The sequence below is a fragment of the Theobroma cacao genome, chromosome 8 (assembly GCF_000208745.1).
Source record: "Theobroma cacao cultivar B97-61/B2 chromosome 8, Criollo_cocoa_genome_V2, whole genome shotgun sequence".
NCBI lineage: Eukaryota > Viridiplantae > Streptophyta > Magnoliopsida > Malvales > Malvaceae > Theobroma > Theobroma cacao.
In genome coordinates this window covers 8951813-8974509 of record NC_030857.1, presented here as the reverse complement: position 1 = coordinate 8974509, position 22697 = coordinate 8951813, and the positions used below count along the sequence as shown (strand labels likewise).

Genomic DNA, 22697 nt, shown 5'->3' with positions numbered 1-22697 from the left:
CAACACAAATGTCATTCTTGCATTTACAAGACTAATGATCAAAACTTACCAGTGTGAGTATAATTCTCACTATTCTTTTACTTACTATAATAATCATCGTTCACACAAATTTCATTGATCTTTAATTAGTCATTCATTTTAGGATACTTATCCACTTACAAGAATCTAAATAGATCTAGACATTTCAAAGGCCCTTGAACTTAAATCAAGGTAATGTATAGATCAACTCTACTGTGGCATTTTACAATCAATAACAACTATCAATTTATTGTACCAATATTCAATCTTACATTTACTGTTAAATATGAAGAAAAAGCATTACAACCATGATGTGTGCATCAAATACATATATTTAATGGGAGATTAAATACTTAATTAGTCTAAGTTAGACTAGATTTAAGATCAGATTTAGGTGTTTTTTAGTTATTTTATTAGTTTAGTTTAATTTATGTTTAAATGTTGATTTTACATTAATAATGTTAGTTTTATATTATTTTTATTTATTTTTATATTTTTACAGGAGTTGGATCAAAAATAATTTCAATTGATGAAGAAAGGTGCATAATGAACTGGTGCTATGTTTGCATATATTTCGATTTTTTGAGCATATCTCATACTACAAAAGTTCAAATGACATGATTTTTAAACCATTAGAAATCTAAGAGCTATAACTTTTATGTTTACCACTTTGTCCAGTTAAAATTGAAAGGTGGTCAAAATCTTTGTTGAAGTGAAAGTACTGCATCAGAAAAACAGAATTGAGACAAAACCTTTGAGAGTCGTGGCTCTAGGAAATGATAGTCACGACGCTCAATGTATTTTTCAAAAATAACAAGCTTATGGGATTTTGGAAGCTAAGGCTTTTGAAGGCTATTTAAGAAGCCTTTTTCAAAGGTTTTTGGGAGAAGGCAGCAATCAATTTTTTTGGAGAAAAAGAACAAAAAACAAAGCAAGAAAGCAAAAGAGTTAGAGGGAGGATAAAGATCATAAAGTTTCAATTATTAGTTTTCTCTCTCTACTTTTGTGTTTTTCTTATTTTCTTTGACTTCGATGAATGACTAATTTCTTTGGATGAAGTTTTATTAGTATATTATGAACTAAACNGACTAATTTTCTTTGGATGAAGTTTTTATTAGATATTATGAACTAAACAATTTTTCTAGGATTGCAATTGAACTCACATGTAATCTAAATTTTTAATCTCTTTCTTGCTTATCTTTAATGGGATTTAAATTGTTTATTCCAATTTGTTCTTAATGCTTTTTAATTGATTGGCCACCAATTAAATTGATCTAGGAACCTAAATATAACTTGGAACAAGGAGTTTAGTGTAGACTAAAATTAGAATAGCATATGATCATATTAATTGATTTGTGTATAGGATAGGGATATTATTATATGCCATATGTAACCAAAATTAGAGACTAAACTTAATGAGTCTATTTTAATTTCAATTTACATAGGGACATAGTGATTTGGTTAAAATAGATATTTTTATAAGACGAGTAAGGAGACCCTTATCAATAATTGAGGATTTTAGGTTAGCAATTCAACCTATTGAAATAAGTTGTGGAAGAGAGGTAAGATTTAGATGAAGTGTGAGTGATATTATAATTTTAGGCTTGTTTGATTTGCTTTTTACCCAATTATCTTGTTGCTTTAATTTTTTATCAAATTAGTTTTAGTTTAGTAATTTTTAGTTTAATTAGAATTTAGATTTTAATTATTTGAATAAAACTAAATTATTCTAACTTTAGTACTTAGTAAAATTTTAGATTAATTCTCTGTGGGATCGATACTCTGCTTGCTTGTATACTATACATTCGATACGTATACTTACGTAGTAGAATTTTAATTGAAAAAAAATTACAAGCATTAGAGACAAAAACACATTCACAGCTAACTCAGTAGACAAGTCTTTCAAAAGCAACAGTAGCAGATTTATTAGCTATGGATCCAAAGCAAGTGTTGGTAAGATTATCTATTTATAGTACTATAACATTGATGACAATCAATATTTATATGTTGTTCACAAATGAAAAATAAAACAATTAAATATATAACAAAATTTTTGTTCTTTTCCATGTCAGAATGCCAAATTTAAGGTCACAGTGGCAATTATCAATGTCGAAGCATCAAATGGATGGTGCTATAACACTTGTGATCAATGTGCAGCAGGTCTACGATTTTGTGCTGGCAAATTTTCGTGCCCGAAACACGATAAGAAGACATTGGTTCCTATGTAAGTAACATAATACTTATTTATTATTGAATTTAGTAAAAACTGCATCCTTACAAAACAAAGAATCTAACAACACATTTTAAAATATTTTATAGAATGATTTGGTAGTTAATGGTCCAAGATGTAACTGGTACCATTAAGCTGCAAGCTTTGGACAACAAGCTGAAAAATTGATTAGAGCTACAATTACAAAATTTGCTGCAATTAAAACATTAGACAAGACGACTCTTCCTCCTCTTGTGAAGGCACTAATCAACACTAGAAAAAAATTTAGAGTAGGACTCACATGAAAAGCCATCGATCATGAATACATAATTTTTAAAATCTTTGACTGTAACAGTGTCAAGTAAATTGTGGCTTCAAGTACCCCTAATCCAAGAGTTTACAAGTTCTTCAAGTCAACAATCGACTATCGGTCAAACTCCACTTAGCATTGGAGAACCTCAAATGAAACTACCACCATCTTTGACAAGTGTACAAGTTTCAAAGGAACTATTTTCGGAAGAGTCACCTAGAAAAAAAATGAAAATAGGTAAATTACCCAAAATGATAGTATTTTTTATTTAAATTAGTATAAAGAAACTATCAACTAACTTCATATCATACTTGATGATATGCAAACAAGAGGTTCAAGCATATTGCAAAGAAAGCAATAGTTTGCAGATACCTTCACTATAAAGAAAATAGGTAAATTTTACCATAGATGGAGCAAGTTTTTTGTAGCTCCAATGTACTACAACTGCTATGGTAAAAATGTACACACAATACAAGAACAATCAAATTTTGTACACCACAACTGATTGTTGTGTTGCTTTAATTGTTGGAATAATATCATTTTAATATTTTATAATATAAAATATGTATGACCACCTATATGAATGTTCTTTTTCTACATTCAACTTTGAGTTTGGCCTGTTAGTAAATAAATTCTAAAAAGTCTTCTCCATTTTCAATGTATAAAGTTGAAATATTAAATTTATTAAGCACACAACATTATTAAAAACATACTATATCCAAACATTATAAATTTTTTTTTAATATTCAATATTCATCAATTGAACAACCCGTAGCAATGCTTGGGTCTTTCACCTAGTTATATATAAAATTAATATAAATAATAAAAGTTTAAAACAACTTAAGAAAACATACAATCAAATTCTTGATTCCAATAACTTTATGCAAATCATTTGAATTTTTTTTGTAACATAATGCTTTAAAAAGCCTATAAAGTATCCTAGAACATTTACATAAACTTTTATTTGTTATATATTGTATTCAATTAAACTTCTCTACTTTTATTTTAGATCAAATAGGCATTTATGATTAATGGTTGACTAATTTTCCATGTGACCACGTGATCTTGTCATATCATCACATGCAAACATATCACGTTAACACCATATGGCATAAAATCACATGTGGTGTTTTGACTAACAATAGTTAGTTAATCATTAGTTATAAGGACTTAGTTGATCTAAAAAATAAAATAATTTAATGAATGTAATACCAGAATAAGAGCTTATTTGAATTTTTCTAAATATTTGGAGGAACTTTTTAAGTATTATGTCATATTTTTCCAACAGAGAATGATGTACTCTTTATTAAGATATAATTTATTAATACAATGTATTAGGTTATAATTTTTAAATTCTTCATCATTTGTTGGTAATATTAAAGTCATATAGATACCAGATAAAATATATTTACCTCTTAAGTATAATAACAATTAGTAAATTGTAATAAAGCTACCTTTTAATTATTGATAAAGATAAATTAATTTAGTATTTTATAGTTAGATCTTGTTTAGTGTATGTATCTTGTTTTCTACACTCACTTGTTTACTTTAAAGTTATTACCTCAATAGTGGAGGTAAAGGATTCTATCAGTTGTTAGAGGTATAACAAGTCTAAAGTTTAAACATAATTTAAAATAATTTGATCAACAAGAAACTAAAGAACTATAACTCCTTGATGAATAGTTAGCACAACAAATCTTGTGCAATGTCAAAAAATATGCCATCCATTAAAATATAATTTATGTGATAGACCGAAATTAGATCCTTTGTAATCTATGGATCCATCTCTAGTTAAGGTGATGGACCAAAGCTAACAAATCTAGATAGCGACTTTTTTTTATCTTTTCACCTTTAATGACCTACTCTATTAAGACTTAAATGTTAAAAACTAGCCTTGTAAACTCATATCACATTGTAACATCCATTCACAATAATAGAAATGAATTTATTTCTTTAATGAAGGAAACTACATGATAGATTTTTTTTAATTGGGGAAAAGGGGATTAGAACCCTACTCTCTAAGTAGAGAGATCATGCATCAACTAATGAGCCAAATGCCCAGAGGCAAATTACATGATAGATTTGTTAAGGAGCAGTGAAGATAAGAAGTACAGGAGTTTTAAATGTTAATAGTTTTTATATTCTTGATTTTTACAGTAGTTGTTAATGAATTACTAATAGTAAATAATTAGTTAGGTTTTTACTATAGTAACTCACTTAAGTAATTACTATAGGTAGTTTTATCATATAAATAAACTATTATTGTTAAGATCTTTAGGACATTTTTCTACCCTTTTGTACAGATTATTACAAGTTCGTTACCCAAATTAATATATAAGCTAGATTTTCTATAATAAACATGACAAGGGAATAAAATAATATTCTAATTTTTTTTCTTTTTTCTTCTTCTAAGTTTTTCTCTCTCATGTCACAATATTTTCATGGTATCAGAGCCATGATATAGGATTTCTCAAGATCAAGATTCATTTTTTTGGTTGTTTTAATTGAAATTCTTTTCGATAATTCTTGATTGATTCAATTCAAGTCAAGATTCATTATGGCAACTTCTTTTGAGGCACCAATCGTGCCAACAATCTCTATGGTGGATGATTCTTATACATTTCCTTATTTACTCCACCATTCAAATAATAATGGATTGGTGGTAATTACACCTAAGCTCAATTCAAACAACTGTTACTCATAAAGTCATTTATTTATTCTAGCTTTTTCAATCTGCATTAAGACAAGCTTTATTATGTCAATTCCACCACCTCAGCCTTCTGATAAAATGTACATGGCATGAACAAGATATAACAACCTTATAGTTGCTTGGTTGTTGGATTCACTTACTCCATAAATTGTATCAAATGCCTTTTATATGAACAATATCGCTCAGAAATGGGATTTTCTCAAGAGATTCGCACAACTAGACGATGTGAGGATTTTCAATCTTCAACATTCTTTTCACAATATCTCACAAGGTACACAATCTATGGATGGTTATTTTACTGAGCTTAACTCCAACTAGGAGGAATTGTGAAATTTTATACCATTGCCTTATTATAAGTGTGGAAATTGTAATCAAAACTTTCATAAGTTTATTGATAGGACTGAAAAAGATAATGTGTTTAAGTTTGTTAATGGATTGAATGAATCTTATGCTGCTTTTAGGTCATAACTTATTATGATGAAACTTTTCCCTACTTTGGATGAAGTTTGTAGTATTATCTTTAGAGAAAAATCTCAACGTAGTATAAATTTACAAACTCATCCTTTTATAGAGGCCTCTACAAATATGATTATTTTTTATAATAAAACTAAGGGTAAATCCTATATAGTTTGTACAAATTATGGTAAGAAGGGCCATTATAAGGAAAAATGCTACAAGCTAGTGGGATTTCCATATGACTTCAAGTTTGCAAAAGGCAAGTTTATTGGAAAAAAAAAAGAAAATTATAGTATAAATAGTGTTATGACTGTTGGTTAAAAGGATCATCACGACAGTGGAGATGGTATTACTAGTTCTGGTTTTCAAAGAGATTTTCCTAAAGATCAAGTTTAGAAAATTTTAGCTTCAATCAATGAGCATCCTTCAGCAGTTGTTAATGATAATGCAGGTACTAGTAACCACAGTAACAAAATCTCATTTTTAAACTCTGCACAAACAGGTACAATTACTAATCACAATTACTTGTGCACTCATCATGCTTTTGTAAGCCATATACAAACTATAAATTATTTATTTTTTCTTAATGATACTTAGATCTTAGACACAAGTGCCACAGACCATATAACTTGTAGTTTAAAGCCTTTCTCTTCATATAGGGCAATCCATAATGCATTTGTTCACTTACCAAACAAAACCAAAGTTGTTATTTCGCACATAGGAATTGTGCAACTAAGATCTTTAATATTGGAAAATGTGCTATATGTACCACTTTTTACCTATAATTTGATTACAGTAAGTTCACATACAAAATCAAGAAAATATTGTTTAACTCTTTTATATGAATATTTTGTCATACAGAACCCAATTTTTTGGAAAATGATTAAGGTTACTAAGGTTATCAATGAGTTGTATATCATGCAAGACAAGCTAGATGAACAACTGTTGAAAAAGCTTAGCAAAAATAAGAATGTAAATATTCCCAAGCAACCATTAGCAAATGTTTGTAGTTCAACACCAAGGGACTTTGATTTATGGCATTTCGAGTTAGGACGTACCCTTTTGAGCAAAATTAGGTTGATTCATTAAAACAATTTTGATGTTTTTAATGTAAATCTGATTTGATTTGTGACATTTGTTTATTAGCAAAGCAAAAACCATTACTTTTTCCTGTTTATTGTACTTTTTCAAATTCATCTTTTGATTTGATACAGGAAGGCATATATATGGAGACCTTAGTCTGTTGCAACATCATCAAACCATCATTATTTTTTTACAATAGTAAATGATTACACAAGGTTTACATGGAGTTTTCTAATGAAGTATAAATCTAAAGTTTCAATTATCATACCTACTGTTTATAATATGGTTTTAAATCATGTCAGATAATGAGAATGAGTTTAAACTTTTGGATTTTTATTCTTCTAAAGAAATTTTACATCTACTTTACTATGTTGCGTTATTGATACTCCACAACAAAATGGAGTAGTTGAATGTAAACATTAGCATTTGTTAGTCATTTCAAGGGCATTAATATTTCAATCATCAGTACCTTTGAAATTTTTGGGTGATTCAATCTTAATTGTTGCACACATTATAAATAGAATTGCCACACATGTTTTACAAAATAAAACACCATATGAAATCTTGTTTATAAAATTCCTTCATATTCACATCTTAGAGTGATTGCATCATTATGCTTTGCATCTATCATTTCAAGTTATAGAAAAAAAATTTGATAAAAGAGCTACAAAGTGTGTTTTCATAGGTTATCCTAGAGGCATAAAAGGCTGCAAGCTATATGATTTGGAGACACATAATGTCTTTGTTTATAGGGATGTCATTTTTCATGAATCTGCGTTTCTTTTTAAATATTTGCAACAAATAGTTGATTCTTATACTTCATTTCCCACTTTGCATAACAGAGCTTCATCACCATTTGATTTGCTTTATTCTTTTGATTCACCTGATGTCACTTCACATTCACATATTCATCCCTTACATAACCATCAAGAACATGAAGTTGATACAAGTAATTATGATCCCCAAAATACCATTTCTCCAAAAAATAATGTTTTTGACAATAACCTAACCATTGATTCTATAAATTCTTAGCTTCGAAGTTTTAAGTGATTTGTGGAGTTTGCAAACTAAGTTCTAATTTTGTGATATTGTATATTCCCCCTAAAGATAAGGCTTATAACCTTGTGGCAGCATCATATATACTATTTCATGCAAATCACCATTGAGAAATGCATTATTTATATCAAGTTAATCAAGATACTAACCTTTAATCGTTGCAATAGCTCACTGTTGTTTGCTTGGCAATAAAACTAAAAGTTTCTTGAAAATAAAATCAGTCGTGGAGATTTAGTAAGTGCAATAAATGCAGTATTTACAAGTAGTCTTGTGGTTATTCTTTATTTAAAAAATCTATGAACAATGGAGATTTTGTTGCTCTCTTAGTGTATGTATATGATATAATTATTGCAAGTTCATCTATTACACTTACTAATGATGTGAAGAATTACTTGAAAACCAAATTCAAACTAAAAGACTTAGGGAAGTTAAAATATTTCCTAGGTCTTAAAGTTGCAAGGTCTGATAAGGGCATTTCTATATGCCAAAGGAAATATGTGTTAGATTTGCTTGAAAAGTATGAGTTACTTGGTGGAAAACTAATCACAACACCAATAGACTACAATCAAAAGCTAGCAAGGGCAAAAGAGGAATAATTATTGCAAGATGGCACTATTTATAAGCAACTTTTTGGTAAATTACTATATTTGACCTTTACAAGACTGAACATAGCCTATGCAGTTCATATATTGTCTCAATATATGGACAACCAAGTAGTGTTCACTTACAAGTAACTTTTAGAGTTTTGAAGTACCTCAAGGGGGCACCAAGGCAAGGTATCATGTTATTTTCATATTCAGATACCAGATTAGATTTACAATGATGGTGATTGGGAAGATTGCTTGGATACTAGAATATCTGTCACTGGTTATGGAGTTTTTATAGGTAAATCACTTATAAGCTGGAAATCTAAAAAGCAATCAGTAGAGGCAAGGAATTCCACTGAGGCTAAATATAGGGCAATGGCAGCAACGTGTTGTGAGGTGCAGTAGTTGTTACTTTTGCTACAAGATTTCAGAATTTCTCATCTTGGTGCTATTGAGCTATATTGTGATGATCAATCAGCCCTTCACATATGTAAAAACTCTATTTTTATAAACGTACGAAACATATTGAAATGGACTTCTATTTCATCAGAGATAAGGTCATTGCTAGAGTTATTTAGCCATGACATCTATTTACTGAGTTAGTGGATATCTATACAAAAGCATTGCAACTAGGTCCTTATCATGCTCTTCTCATCAAGATGAGTGTTATTAACATACACACTCATCTTGAGGGAGAGTATTAGAGATAAATTATTTATTTAATGAAGGATATTACATGACAAATTTGTTGAGAAGCAGTGAAGATAAAAAGCATAGGAGTTTTAGATGATAATAGCTTTTGTATTATTGATTTCTACATTAGTTGTTAACGAATTATTAATAGTAAATAGCTAGTTAGGCTTTTATTATAGTCACGCACTTAGTAATTACTATGTAAATAAACTTTTATTATAGTCACGCACTTAGTAATTACTATGTAAATAAACTATTAATGTTAAGATCTCTAAGACATTTTTCTGCCTCTTTTTACAAATTTGTTACAAGTTTGTTACCCAGGCTAATATATAAGTTGGGTTTTCTGTATTGTACGTGACAAGAGAATAAAATGATATTTCAAATATTTTCCTTTCCCTTTTTTTGGTGTTTTTTTTTTCTCTTAGGTCACAATATTTTACACACAATAAAATACAATACAAATTGGTGTACAACAGTAATTTTAATGCAAAATTTGATCCCATCTCTATAGAGCATTTGAGTCATTCGCTTGATTAACTTTCAGTTTAAACACACGTAATTAGTTTCTACGCTTTTCAATAGAGAATACTTAACTAACATGAATTCTATGACAATAATGCCTTTTTTTTTTTTTTTGCTTTCTTTGGTGATACTCGATCTATAGGCTAACTGGTCCTGTGCATATGCTTTCTGTTCAAATATATAACACTGACCGAAAATTTCGGCATTAAAGAACTTGGATCCTCAAGTATGTAAGGGACTCCTTGTCTCACAGGCATGCTTGGTGTGTGCTAGCTACTAATTAGCTTAACAAGAATAGTGTGATATATCATTCCTATTCCTTGCATGCATTATATATTAACATAAACAGATCTTCGACATAAACCCTCTAAATAAGGCATCCAAACAGCATAAATTTAGGTCCACGTTCAGATCAAACACTTGACGAAAGTTAAAGCTAACATATGCTAGCTTAATGTTTTAATTGAGTTTATGCTACACACAAAGCATAACAAGAAGCATCTTGACGCGCGCGCACACAAATACACACGTAAACGTCACCGATTACCTCAAACAAAGGAACTTCTTTTTCTGTAATAGCTGCTGACAGGTTGTTGAACCATGAAAACAACATGGTCCAACTGCCAAACCCAGCAACCAGGGCCGCGCGCTCAGGTAATTTGAAACTAGCTAGGATATATAGGGTAAGGGAAAGTTACAACATAAGAAGTTTTGCTTGAGGATGGCCGTTAGCTAGCAATCGATAGCAACGTTTCTCAGTCAATGATGCCCCAATCCTGAATGATTCGGAAAGGTACTAGTATATTTTATTCTGGTTATGTTGTTTTCAGTATTTGCTTATCCTTAATTATATTAACAATAGAATTGAAGCAATGTTTAACTGGTAAGTACATCAATGTACATCATCATCTTGTTTCTTCAAATCAACTTTTTCTCTTTTTCTTCTTGTAGAGTTTTACTCTTATGCCGGCTTCATATGATCAAAGGGACTGTTATGATTTTCCCACTCCTTCCTTTGATTGATGAATCTTGATAATCAAAGGGATTCATTAGCTATGCAGGAAGACTCAAAGCACAGCACATATTTTTTGTAGCATTAGAATCCTAATTTGTTCAGAATTGTTGGGGCGATATCAGCTTAGAGATTTCATTTCTTCTTAAAGAGTGTCTCTAAGCAAGAGAATTTTACTTTGAATATCTATATTGGGTGGGCTTTACCTTAACTTTGCACATAGCCTCACATGACATGCTTGAGTAGAGACCATATGCTCAAATCATAGGCTTCAGTGGTGTGGGGGGGATTGAAAGCTAGCATTAGCAAACCATTGGCAGTTGTTTCAATCAAATCGACAAAGTATCATAGTCATAAAATTTTCACAAAAATGGGATTTCTTTCCCTATTTCCATCTACTCTTTCTAGAACTAATTCTATATAGGAACGGCAATAGCATGTGATGGTGTATACATAGAGGTATAGAGCGCATGTGTTTTTTTATATATCAAGCTTTAGCTTCACCTGAAAATAAATAGCCTAAGTTTCTTCTTCCTTTGTGTTTTCTTCAAGGGCCTTTGTGAAGACCACGAACAATAAGGTGCTGCAACCTTAAAAGAATCTGATCACTTCAGGATCGCATGCAGCGTCTTTATTATGCCTTGTGCCCGTGGCAGCTTGACAACGAGTCCAAGAAAATGCGGGGAAAGGCAGTTTCAGGGAAAGCCATTTTCGTATTATGTCTTGCTAGCTTTCTTGCAGGATCACTGTTTACCAGCCGAACGTGGACTGCTTACACTTCTCATGACAAATATCATCCAACTCCACCCATTCAAAAGCATGCCAGCAATAAGTTGGGAGAAGTAGCCCGTGACTTTGATCGCAAACGTGTATGCATGCTAACTAGAGTTTATCCAATTTATTCCTTTATTATTATATATCATATATATGTTGCTGCCTGCAACCTATCAGATTGAGATCAGTTTTTCCCATTCTAATCAGAAATTGGCTGAAGGAAAGGCAGAAGATATCATGGGGGAAGTCTCAAAAACTCACAAGGCTATCCAGTGAGCTTATACCTCTTGTGATTGTGCAAAATTAACCTCCGGTTTCAGTAAATGCCATCTAATTATGTTTATGTCCAACCGCACCGTACGTAGGTCACTTGACAAAACAATCTCCAACTTGGAAATGGAATTAGCAGTAGCTCGTATGAGCAAGACTAGTGCTGGAGGAATTTCCCTGGAAAGCAAATCTAATCAGACATTGCAGAAGGCTTTTGTGGTTATTGGAATTAACACAGCATTTAGCAGCAGGAAAAGAAGAGACTCTGTTCGAGAAACATGGATGCCTAGAGGTCCTGCGGTGTCTCCTAACATAACATGTCTTTTTGGATCCTTAATTTTTCTTTATGGCAAATGTGCTTGCATGAATGGATTGTACCAGACCTGGGTCATAAAATTAAGCAGTTGAGAATTGTTGTTGTGGTGTTACAGGAGAAAAACTGAAGAAATTGGAGAGAGAGAAAGGGATTGTTATAAGGTTTGTGATAGGGCACAGTGCCACACCAGGGGGTGTTCTGGATAAAGCACTGGACAGAGAAGAGGCAGAGCACAAGGACTTTCTTAGGCTGAAACACGTAGAAGGATACCACCAGCTGTCCACCAAGACCAGACTCTATTTCTCTACTGCTGTTGCCATATGGGACGCCCAATTCTATGTGAAGGTGGATGATGATGTCCATCTCAACTTAGGTTAGCATTTCTCTTCTGTTCTTCGTTTGATTCAATCTTATAGTAATACAATAATCTTACAGTACTACAATGAGTCATGGAATATATATATATATATATTGGTATTGTTGTTTTGATTGCAAAGGTATGCTAGCCAGCACGCTTGCACAATACCGATCCAAGCCCAGAGTGTATATCGGATGCATGAAGTCTGGACCAGTTCTTTCTCGCAAGTAAGTTTTTTATATTTTTAATAATTATTGTATACTAGCAAAATATTTTTAATTATTTTTTAAAAAAAATAACAAGACAAACTAATCATAGTACTGAAAATTAATCATAATACAATAACAAGTAATTGTACGGCAGAGGGGTGAAATATCACGAACCAGAGTACTGGAAATTTGGAGAGGATGGAAACAAGTACTTCAGGCATGCCACTGGACAATTATATGGCATCTCCAAGGACCTTGCTGCCTATATTTCCATCAACTCGTCAGTCTTTGCTTCTACACCTCTCTCTCTCTCTCTCTCTCTTTATGGAACGCTTTCAGACTGAGGCATGAATTTCTCAATGGTTGGCAGCCCCATCTTGCATAGATACGCCAATGAGGACGTGTCTCTGGGATCATGGTTGATTGGCTTAGAAGTTGAACACGTGGACGACCGTTCCATGTGCTGTGGGACCCCTCCAGGTATGCAAAACTTCTTCTCTCTTTTGGGTCATCAAATCATATGCATATCTTTGCTGTTCCTCAACTAACTAAAACCAACAATGTTGTGCCTGTCAGATTGTGAATGGAAGGCTCAAGCAGGGAATATCTGCGTGGCCTCATTCGATTGGTCGTGCAGCGGAGTATGCAATTCAGTGGAGAGAATGAAATATGTGCATTCCTCTTGCGGAGAAGGAGATGGTGCACTTTGGAAGGTTGATCTTTGAGTTTGCTACAGCCTACTGCCCTGCCCCCATACCGTACATGTGTTCAGAGCTAAGGCCTAGACTCTAGCATAGCTGATATTGTTTTTGCCTATATATTTCTGTTTCACATACGTACCATGGAGGACACTATATATATACATATAGAAGAATAAATTAAGTTAGAGGTTGTGCTGCCTAATAATTATCCAAATATGGATTCCTGAGATTAAAACAAAAGAGGTTCATACGATACTACAGATAAATGGTTTTACTTACATATCTACCAGCGAAAGTAAAAGTAAAACCAAGGATAGGACAATGCAGTCAATCTTGCATATGCTTGGAAATTCTATAACCTAGCTACACAACAGTAACTCCCTTACATTTTCTTTTCTTTAATTTGGCAAACTACAATTTATCATGGTAAACATATAACATCTCTCTTAATAACAAGGATAGCTCATCTAAAACATAAAAACTTGTGAAGATTCATTCTAAGAGAAGACAACAAAAGAAAAAACAAATGTAAGAGGAAGGAGGAAAGGATCATCTACTTGGGTTCAACTTTTGCAGAAAGTGTGTATCCACCACTGTAGTCGAAAGTATCGCTGTCATTGTTATCCTTTTTAGGTAAACTATCGCCATAAGGATGCCTAAGAGAACCTTTTGCAGCTTCGAAATCAGTAGCAGATGATGAAGCAGAAGTAGTTGAGTTTGTGTTCATCCCGTCATTTTGCAAAATGGTTTCAATGGCCTTTACCACCTCGCTCATTGTTGGACGGTCTGTAGCTGAATCCTCAACACATTGCATTGCCAACTCCAAGAATTTTCCAAATCCTATAAGAATTCCTGTGCTTCTGATGGTTGGATCCATTAAGTCCCTCAAGCCATAGTGCTCTTCATCCTTCGTATTCATCACTGTTCGCACCTCCCGCACAACGTACTTACCTTTCTCAATCGGTTGCTTAGCTGTTATAAGTTCAAGCATTACCACGCCAAAACTGTAAACATCACTCCTCTCAGTTAATTGTTGGGTCATGTAATATTCAGGATCCAGATAACCCTGCAACAAAATATCATTTGAGAGTTAGAGAAATAAAAATATTCTACATATTTGGAAACTCTGAGTGGATTGCATGGGTATAATTGAAGTGAGAGCATAAAACTGAAAAATCAATCCGATTCCAAAAGCATCTTAAGTAACATGTTAAAGAGTACTCACTAATGTGCCTTTAACTTGGGTTGAAACATGGCCCTTTGAACTGTCTGATACCAGCTTCGACAGGCCAAAGTCTGCAACCTTCGCTGTTAAATTTTCATCCAACAAAATGTTGCTGGACTTAATATCTCTGTGGATAATAGGAGGATTTGCGAGCTCATGTAAGTAAGCTAGTCCTCTAGCTGAGCCAAGAGCAATGCGGAGTCTCCTTTTCCAGTCAATGTATATGCCAGATCTCCCTACAACAAATGTGATTCCATGTCATTTATTAAATGAGGTAGCCATCAAGAACCTGAATCATAAATTAATGGTGACTTTCCATGGACTTCCCATGAGGCACACAAGTGAAGCTCTAGGTGAAAAATACAAAAGACAAGACTGATTCTCTGATGGTGCAGGAGATGAAACCTTGTTGCAAAGACAACCACCACATTTTTAATGCTAAAATCAGGCACTCTCCCACGATTAACAAATCAATCTCATGCACCTAGACAATTACTAATCATTGTTTCATCTTTAACTCACATGTTATACCTGCAACGTAAGGTAAACTAACCTAACAGGCTGTCCCGAAGTGTTCCATTGGCCATAAATTCATAAACCAGCATTTGTTCTCCTTGCTCAAAGCAAAATCCAACAAGACCAACAAGGTTCTTATGATGAACTCTTGAAAGCAATTCAATTTCAGTCTTGAATTCAAGCCCACCCTGCATTGATCCATGTTGAGCTCTTTTAATTGCCACTGATTGTCCATCAGAGAGCATTCCTCTGTATACCTGCAGAGGACATGAAGGCTATTTCAGCAACTGCTAACAGTAATCCATAAACCTCGTTAGATAAACTTGGAGATTTACCTTGCCATACCCTCCAAATCCTAGTTCATTATTTTCAGAGAAATTATTGGTGCACTTTTTAAGCTCATCATAAGAAAACCACCTTGCTCCTTTCAACTGTGGTGCACCACCACTGTCTCTGCCACTTGGTGCCCAGGATGCTGGAACATGTAGAAGATCAATACAGAAGTAAACAATTTTACAATACCAGATACCTGTTTCTATACCAAATTTCAAGTATTACTTACCAAATGGTTTACTCAACCCAATGGCCTTTTCTGCACGTTTCTTTTGCCGAACAGCATATATTCCAACTCCAAGCAAGCCTAGAACCAAAATGACACCCCCAATTGCTACGGCAATGATTACTCCAATGCTAACAGAAGTTCCATTTGAGGCTGAAGCAAATTTGTGGTTTGATTTGTCAATCCATCACTTATAGGTTAAGATCAAAGTTAAATTCTTAGGAATAGGAAGGTTTCAGTTACCTGGGAAAGTATAAGGAGAAGCAATAAAATAGTATGGTCCAAACTCTGGAGGAGGTTTGTAAGTTTGATTACTTAAATCAAATCCAATTCTCTGAATTTCTGACCTATTGAAGTATTTTTCATCTGGTGGAAAGAGTGCCAGCTGGATCTGAAGGTAGTCATCAACATTGAAGAATGGATTCTGAAGGAAAACTGAACCAGGAGTTAGGCTCAATTTCACCCAAAGGCTCATTTCTAATGAATGAAACATATTCACATTGGACAATTCCCTGAACATGGGTCCTCTGAAATACAATGTTCCTTCAAATGGATAGGCACATTCACAACTCTGAGGGCTAAGCTTCTGATCAATGGGACATGATTTTCTTCCACAATTAGCTAGGCTGGTGGCATAGGGTTTTGTATTTTGTTGCTGAACCTGACAGTAATTAGTGTTTGAGAGAGCACTTGTGCACACGGGATTGCCTATAAGACTGAATCACATAACAGTGACAAATAAGTATGGTGGGGGGGGAAAATATAGATTATTATTCTAGATGAAAAAAATTAACACCAATGAAATGTCTTACATTAAAGTATTCGTATATCCAGATCCTAGTGTTATTGAGGAAATCTGGTTGTTCTGCAAATCAACAAGCTTTAGTTGAGTGCCAACTTTGTCACCCAAGTTCAATGTGCCATTAAAGGCATTGTTTCGTAGTTTCCTGTCAAAAGATCAAGATGACCTGAATTGAGTCATGCACCTTCTCTTTTCTTAAAATAAGCTTTTTAGAATGGTTTTTTAAATTCGAGTCACTACTCACACTTGCTGTATCTGCGGGAAGCTAAAAAGCTTTTGCGGTACAGGCCCTTGAAGTGATCCATGTTCAATAACTCTGCAAATTATGAAATTTTGCATAAGTTACAACAGTTGAAGGAAGAGTCAGATTTTTTTTTGGTGACTACAAATTACTCACAGAGTAGTGAGTGACGCTAAGGTTGAGAACCAGACTGGAGTTTCTGTTGGGTCAAATGAATTGTTACTAAGATCCCTGTAAAGTGAAATGGAGTCAGGATTCATTACTATGAAAAACAAATAAACCATCACATCTGAAGAAGGAAACTCCTATTCTTCTGACTTACACATAATTGAGTGTATTCATTGAGGTTAAGTCTGGTAAAGGGCCAGTTAGATTATTGTGTGCTAAATTCCTGAAGGAAAGCAAAATTTGCATCAGGAAGTAAGTTCATTAACCACAACATTATCAAACTGAAAAAGTAAAAAATATATACCCACAATTCATTGATGTTTGTAAGGTTGTTGAGATTTGAAGGGACCTTTCCTGTCAAAGCGTTTCTATCAAGTCGACTGTTTTGGATTGGAATGTGTGCATTCCCATTAGTGTTAACAGAGGAAAATTAATATAACAAAGTAAAGCTGCAGAGGAAAGAAAATGAGGTCAATGGAGTTTTTACTCACAGAACCTCGAGAGTCTGAACATGTCCTAATGTGGACGGGATGTTCCCAGCAAATTGATTTCCATCAAATAGTCTGACATTGTAACGCTATGAACCTTTAGGAGGAGGAATGCCATACAAACTAAATTGATGGATGGATATCAACTTACATGTGAATTAGTACCATCTCAGAGCTGAAGAGTTTTGGTGGAATGGTACCCGAAAGCTTATTTTTATTGAAATGGCTGCAAGTTCACAACAATGAAACTCTTATTTGGTCAATACTCAGTGATCTGAACTTCTAAGTACATAACGATCAGGTACTTTCATCCTTTCTTATCTTTCACACTGAAGGTATGTTGGGAAAGTAAACTTACAAGTGTTTAGCCTTTAAAAGGAGGTCCAATCCTGGGGAGGTGGGTGTCGAAACTGGGATAGATCCCATCAGCTGATTGTCTGCCAGATCTAGCCAATAGAGTTTAGAGAGCGTTCCCAAAGATGGAGGAATTCTACCAGTGAAATTATTTGAATTCAGGGCACTGCAAACAAGGGTAGTTTTGAAATGAATAGGCATAAAAGGTCTTTACTTTGCACTGATTTATGTAGTTTTATTAGTAGTAATGGCAACTCTTACAGGAAGGATAACTCAGCCAGCTTTCCAAGCTCTTCTGGAATATTACCAGTGAAGCCACAGCCGGCTAGGATTCTGAAAAAATGGGATACCAAAAGGAAAATAAGCAGAAGATAAATTCATATCATGAGGAAGCTAGTTGAGCAGAAAGCTGGATTCATCAAATCAGTAAAGTAGCCATCTTACAGGATATTCAGCTTTTCCAAATCCCCCAAACGTGGAGACAGAGAACCGGTGAGATCCCGATTAAATGACAGGTCCCTATAGTTAAATAATTTTAAAAGTGAGAAAAATATATGTAATAGATGCGATTTAGAATTGTTCATAGACGAATGAGAAACAGAATTCCATATTGACTATCCTTCATGTAGTAATCCTGCACATGCATAGTTCAGTACAATAGATGAAAAAACATAGTGAGAAGGAAACTCACAAGGATCTCAATTCAGTTAGTTCCCCAATGTCACCACTTAGTTTCCCTTTAAGACCCATGGTTGATAATCCCCTGAGATCACATGAGCATAAGTAATGACCATGATCCAAATGACCAGTAGAAGAGAAGTAGTTAAACTTGAAAAGAAAAGAAAAACTCCTCAGAGTCCATATTCAGCCTTGAGAAAGAAACACCCACTGTTATACAATACTCACAGTGCAGTCACCCTTGAGCTGTTGCACGTGACTCCTTCCCATGGTGCTCCACAAGGATCATCCGACTTATCCCAGCTTGGCGGTGTATTTTGCCATGAATCCTTCAAAGATTGGAGAGCAGCAGCTGCAGCAAAAGCACAAACAAAGATTGATGTTGCAAATGATGATATGAAATGTTTCCCTGTGATGCCTTACCCTTGTCCCTTGTCTATATAAAACTATATATAATCATTGAAATGAAAATTATCTGAAGCATATTATCAGTACAAACAGAAGTTCAAAAACAGGTTGCATTGCCAATTGAGGATAGTTACAGAAGATATGGCTCTTGGCCTTCCCCTTCACCCATTTTTCTGTCAGAAACTGAATATAAGTTATACACATCACATAATTATAATTTAACTATAATGCTATACAAACAGCTTGAATTTCTTGACCTTTAGAAGGCTGCGCGCAGCAATATTGCTTTTCACGCATTTCATATACTGATCAAAAGAGAAAATATATGACAAAATGTTAGAAGAGGCAGAAATGAGGAGCAAGGATATTAAGGTTACCGTCGTGAGGGTCTGTAAAAGCAGAAATAAGGCTAACATCTGCACAAAAGAAAACCAGCAATAAGAGTAATGAGAGGGCTGTCATGGCTGCAACCTGACTCTTGCTGTGCTGCGTTTCACCACAAATACTCTCAAACTCCACAGTCGCTGATCATGTTCACCACCAACAAGCATGCACAATGTGTTACTGCTTCTGCCCAAAAATATGAGTAGCAGCAAAAGAGGAGCAAGGCAGTGGCCTACCCTTTTCTTTTCACGGCTTCCTTTAATCGATTTGCCTTAGCTTTGAAGCTAATCTAATAACCCCTACACTTAAAGTTATATGAAGCTATCATCATCTTTTTTTCTTTTTCCGTTTCTTTTTTAATTTCATTAAACCAAAAAACAAAAACTGTTTTCTCTTTGTCAGTGTTGGTGTAGAAGTGTGTTGGATACGTTTGAAATCATCATCAAGTGCAGGTACAGAATGTCACAGAGTAGTGTTTGACAATGAAAGTACTGGCTAATTTCTCATCTTTTAGAACGGCCCAATGGGATTCCTGAGTCAGGTTTAAGCATGGAATTACAATAATTATGGCTTGATATGGGTATGGGTTACAGTTTTATTTCCATGGAAGCAAGCAAATTTGATGGTTGGTGCAGAGGGGTCCCATGGTAATATAATGTATATTCTTAACATCCTTGGTTTTCTAATTTTAGGAGATATTTTCAACAAAAAAAAAAAAACCAACACCAACCCACCATTAGAAGGCCCGAAGTTTAAGCAATTAATTAGGCACTGAAATTGCCAAGTGTTGATATAGGAACACACTTGGGCTTTAGTAGAATAGTAAACCCACTTCAAACTTACTTGTCTAGTAAGTATTGATGATGATTAGCTACATCTTATGCATATTGCCCTTTAAGTTATATTTAGCTTACCTATCTATTCATAAAAGAAAAAAAAAAAAAGGAAAAACCAACAAAAGAAGAAAGAAACAAAATGGTCAACAATTAAACCTTGATATACAAATTTAAAAGTTTTAAGAGATATAATTTATTGTTTATAATACAATCCAAAAACCCAATGATTTTCATATTTAATTAAAACATCAATAAAACAAAGAGAATTAATAGTTACAAAGCAATTGGTAAAATCCATAAACCACTTTACGAAATTACTCACAGTTTGAAATCGAATATTTATGTTTGACTTTGATTTGGCACGGGAACGGGTCTAGTATTTTTGGGGTTTTTTTAAAATTATAATTTAAAAAATATAGTTTTCAATATCAAAAGATAAAAAAGAAAATGTTAGAAATTAGTTTGAAACATAGAAAAAGCAAGTAATAAAAAAAAACCAAAGTAAACATAACTTCGAATGCATTGAATTCAATTTGGAAGGTTACCCACTACCAACCCCATTGATATTCTCATTTCAATTCTCATTAATCTTGGTTTGTTTTTCCATTAATTGTTGGAGCTTTCCCAAAATCAACATCATTATCCATTAACTTATCTAACATTATCCACTTCACTTGCAACATACACCAATTTCAACTATCCTTCACAAGAAATCCATTTTTTTTTTACTATTCAACCTCGATAAAAAGTAATGAGATATTTAAACAGAACTATGAATTGTACTCTAGTTTATCTAAACGTTGAAAACCTTAAGTTAATCATATGAATTTTGACAAAGATAAGAAATTCACATTACGATATATTTTTTTTATGTTGGTAGGTGTTGCAATATTTTGGAAAAGTATAAAACAAAACTTGTGATCACATCTACAATGCACATAAAATTTATAATACGTTATGGTATAGTTACATAGGCTATCTAGTGGAGAAATCTCATTCAATATTTATCGGTGACTGGCTCTATTGTTAAACCCATACAATTGTACTTTGATAATGTTGTAGCATTTTTGTTCATTGACAACAATAGAGGTATTACAAAGACTATGCATTTAGAGATTTGACAATTGAACAACTTATAAAAAAAGGTTACATTTTAGAAAAGCATATTAAAACTGATAACATAGTAGTTGATCCCCAAACCAAGGGACTACACTTTATCACTTTCAAGAAACATATTTTGACATAGGTATTGTGGAGTCTTTACAATGTATATTCGTTCCTAAATTATTTATGTTTCTATACATTTATTTGAAGACTTAAGACATAGGGTGAGGCATAAATCTATAACCTTACTGTTATGTTTTTAACACATGATGTATATCTCAAGATATGTAAGGTAGACATATAGGTTTATTGAATAAATCATAAAATATTTCTCTTGCAAGCTTGGGCTTCATAAAGTAGAGAACAAAATGACTAACAAATGAATACAACACGTGAAATAGATCATTAAAGAAATGTTGTTATTTATTGAGACACTACCACATTAACTTCATGTCCTTGGGTAGTACATGTGATTATAGTTGGTGGTGTATCTTGATAGACATGTAGTTATTGTTATTTTCCTATATCACAAATTTTATTGGATAGAAAGATCTTTTAGGGTAAGTGTCAAGTTATTTATAAATTGAGCTTGTTAAGTTTCAAGTTGTCTTAGCCCGTACGCCAATATTTTTAAGAAAATATGTTTCCAAATTTTGAGTATAAATAATATAATCCAAGTGGGAGATTATTAGATTTTTTTAGATAATAAAGTATGAACTTACATTATTTAATTTATTTTACCCTTTTATAAAAAATAGGTTAAGTTTATTTGATCAAGTGACAATGTCAAACCTGACCCTATAAATACATGTCATGACATGCATGCACTGAGTAACATGTTATTACGCTAGGAAAGTTCATAAGAATAGACGAAACCCGGTATTGTACCTAACGGTACACTTGAGTTGATTTAACCTCGAACTAGTTCAAATAGGAATCGTATGATGAAATTTAATATTTTACAGTCCAGGAATGACTAAAAATGATTATTTGGAGTTCGAGGGTTCATTTGGAAAAAAATTAAAAATTTTGATGTTTAGGGGCAAAATCGTCATTTTGCCACCTAAGATAATAATTTGATCATGGAGTGAAATTTTTTATCAAGATTAACTTTTTGGAGTATAATTTAATGATAGGAAGTGAAAATTTTTAATTCAGACAATTTTCGAAACATAGGGGCAAAACGATAATTTTGTCATCCCGGGGTAAAAATCGTAATTTTCACCACCCAAAACTTGTCAAAATCATAAGATTTATTTATTTTTGGTATGAACAACTATGGTATGTTAAGTGGTGAAAAATTGAAGTTTAAAAGACGAAAATTTAAAAATGGGCCAATGGAAAAGTGACACATGACACTTTTTTAATGATTTAATATTATTTTAATGAAAAGTCAGCCCATTTAAACCTCATTTTAAGTGATGGCCGGCCATAAGGGAGAACAAGAGAGAAAATAGAGAGGAAAGGAAGAAAAAAAGAAAAACCAAAGAGAAGCAAGAAAATTCAAAGGGGAATTCACGTTTTTCGCCCGTTTACGCGTCTAACGGTAAGATTTTTCGACTTTAGCTTGATTTCTACCTTTCCTATGCCTTTGTTTCCATTTAGCATGCTTGAGGAGAGAGATCTAAAAGTGACATCAAGGGCTGG

General features: G+C 33.2%; 2 protein-coding genes across 4 annotated transcripts; one reads left to right on the top strand and one right to left on the bottom strand.

Annotated features, from left to right (window-relative positions):
* On the top strand, nucleotides 11168-13540 carry LOC18592775 (probable beta-1,3-galactosyltransferase 8). 2 transcript variants are annotated; one of them, XM_007019653.2, is made up of 8 exons: nucleotides 11168-11528; nucleotides 11641-11705; nucleotides 11799-11995; nucleotides 12135-12392; nucleotides 12526-12604; nucleotides 12741-12866; nucleotides 12957-13066; nucleotides 13163-13540. In XM_007019653.2, the coding sequence occupies exons 1-8, from the start codon at nucleotides 11280-11282 to the stop codon at nucleotides 13309-13311; spliced, it is 1233 nt and encodes a 410-aa protein (XP_007019715.2). In that variant the 5' UTR covers nucleotides 11168-11279; the 3' UTR covers nucleotides 13312-13540. The 2 variants fall into 2 exon arrangements, with proteins under 2 accessions (XP_007019715.2, XP_007019714.2); XM_007019652.2 differs by having other exon boundaries at nucleotides 11171-11528; nucleotides 12517-12604.
* Nucleotides 13541-19188, bottom strand: LOC18592776 (probable leucine-rich repeat receptor-like protein kinase At5g49770). Of its 2 annotated transcripts, XM_007019654.2 has the most exons (19): nucleotides 19104-19188; nucleotides 18547-18670; nucleotides 18332-18403; nucleotides 18085-18159; nucleotides 17902-17973; nucleotides 17645-17806; nucleotides 17438-17512; nucleotides 17290-17361; nucleotides 17107-17178; nucleotides 16953-17021; nucleotides 16787-16861; nucleotides 16634-16705; nucleotides 16400-16534; nucleotides 15831-16303; nucleotides 15591-15740; nucleotides 15364-15503; nucleotides 15066-15285; nucleotides 14513-14748; nucleotides 13541-14353 (listed from the first exon to the last, which is right to left on the bottom strand). In XM_007019654.2, the coding sequence occupies exons 1-19, from the start codon at nucleotides 19186-19188 to the stop codon at nucleotides 13841-13843; spliced, it is 2892 nt and encodes a 963-aa protein (XP_007019716.2). In that variant the 3' UTR covers nucleotides 13541-13840. The 2 variants fall into 2 exon arrangements, with proteins under 2 accessions (XP_007019716.2, XP_017981588.1); XM_018126099.1 differs by lacking the exon at nucleotides 19104-19188 and having other exon boundaries at nucleotides 18530-18621.

Bases quoted from the DNA above. Each gene is read 5' to 3' on its own strand.
- LOC18592775 (XM_007019652.2), top strand. From the start codon at position 11,280: ATGCAGCGTCTTTATTATGCCTTGTGCCCGTGGCAGCTTGACAACGAG. The intron at 11,706-11,798 runs GTGAGCTTATAC...CACCGTACGTAG, and splicing joins AAAACTCACAAGGCTATCCA to GTCACTTGACAAAACAATCT. The intron at 12,393-12,516 runs GTTAGCATTTCT...TTGATTGCAAAG, and splicing joins TGATGTCCATCTCAACTTAG to GTATGCTAGCCAGCACGCTT.
- LOC18592776 (XM_007019654.2), bottom strand. From the start codon at position 19,188: ATGACAGCCCTCTCATTACTCTTATTGCTGGTTTTCTTTTGTGCAGAT. The intron at 18,671-19,103 runs GTAACCTTAATA...CTTTTGCTGCAG, and splicing joins TTTTACAGACCCTCACGACG to CTGCTGCTCTCCAATCTTTG. The intron at 18,160-18,331 runs GTGAGTTTCCTT...ATTTAACTATAG, and splicing joins CTAACTGAATTGAGATCCTT to GGACCTGTCATTTAATCGGG.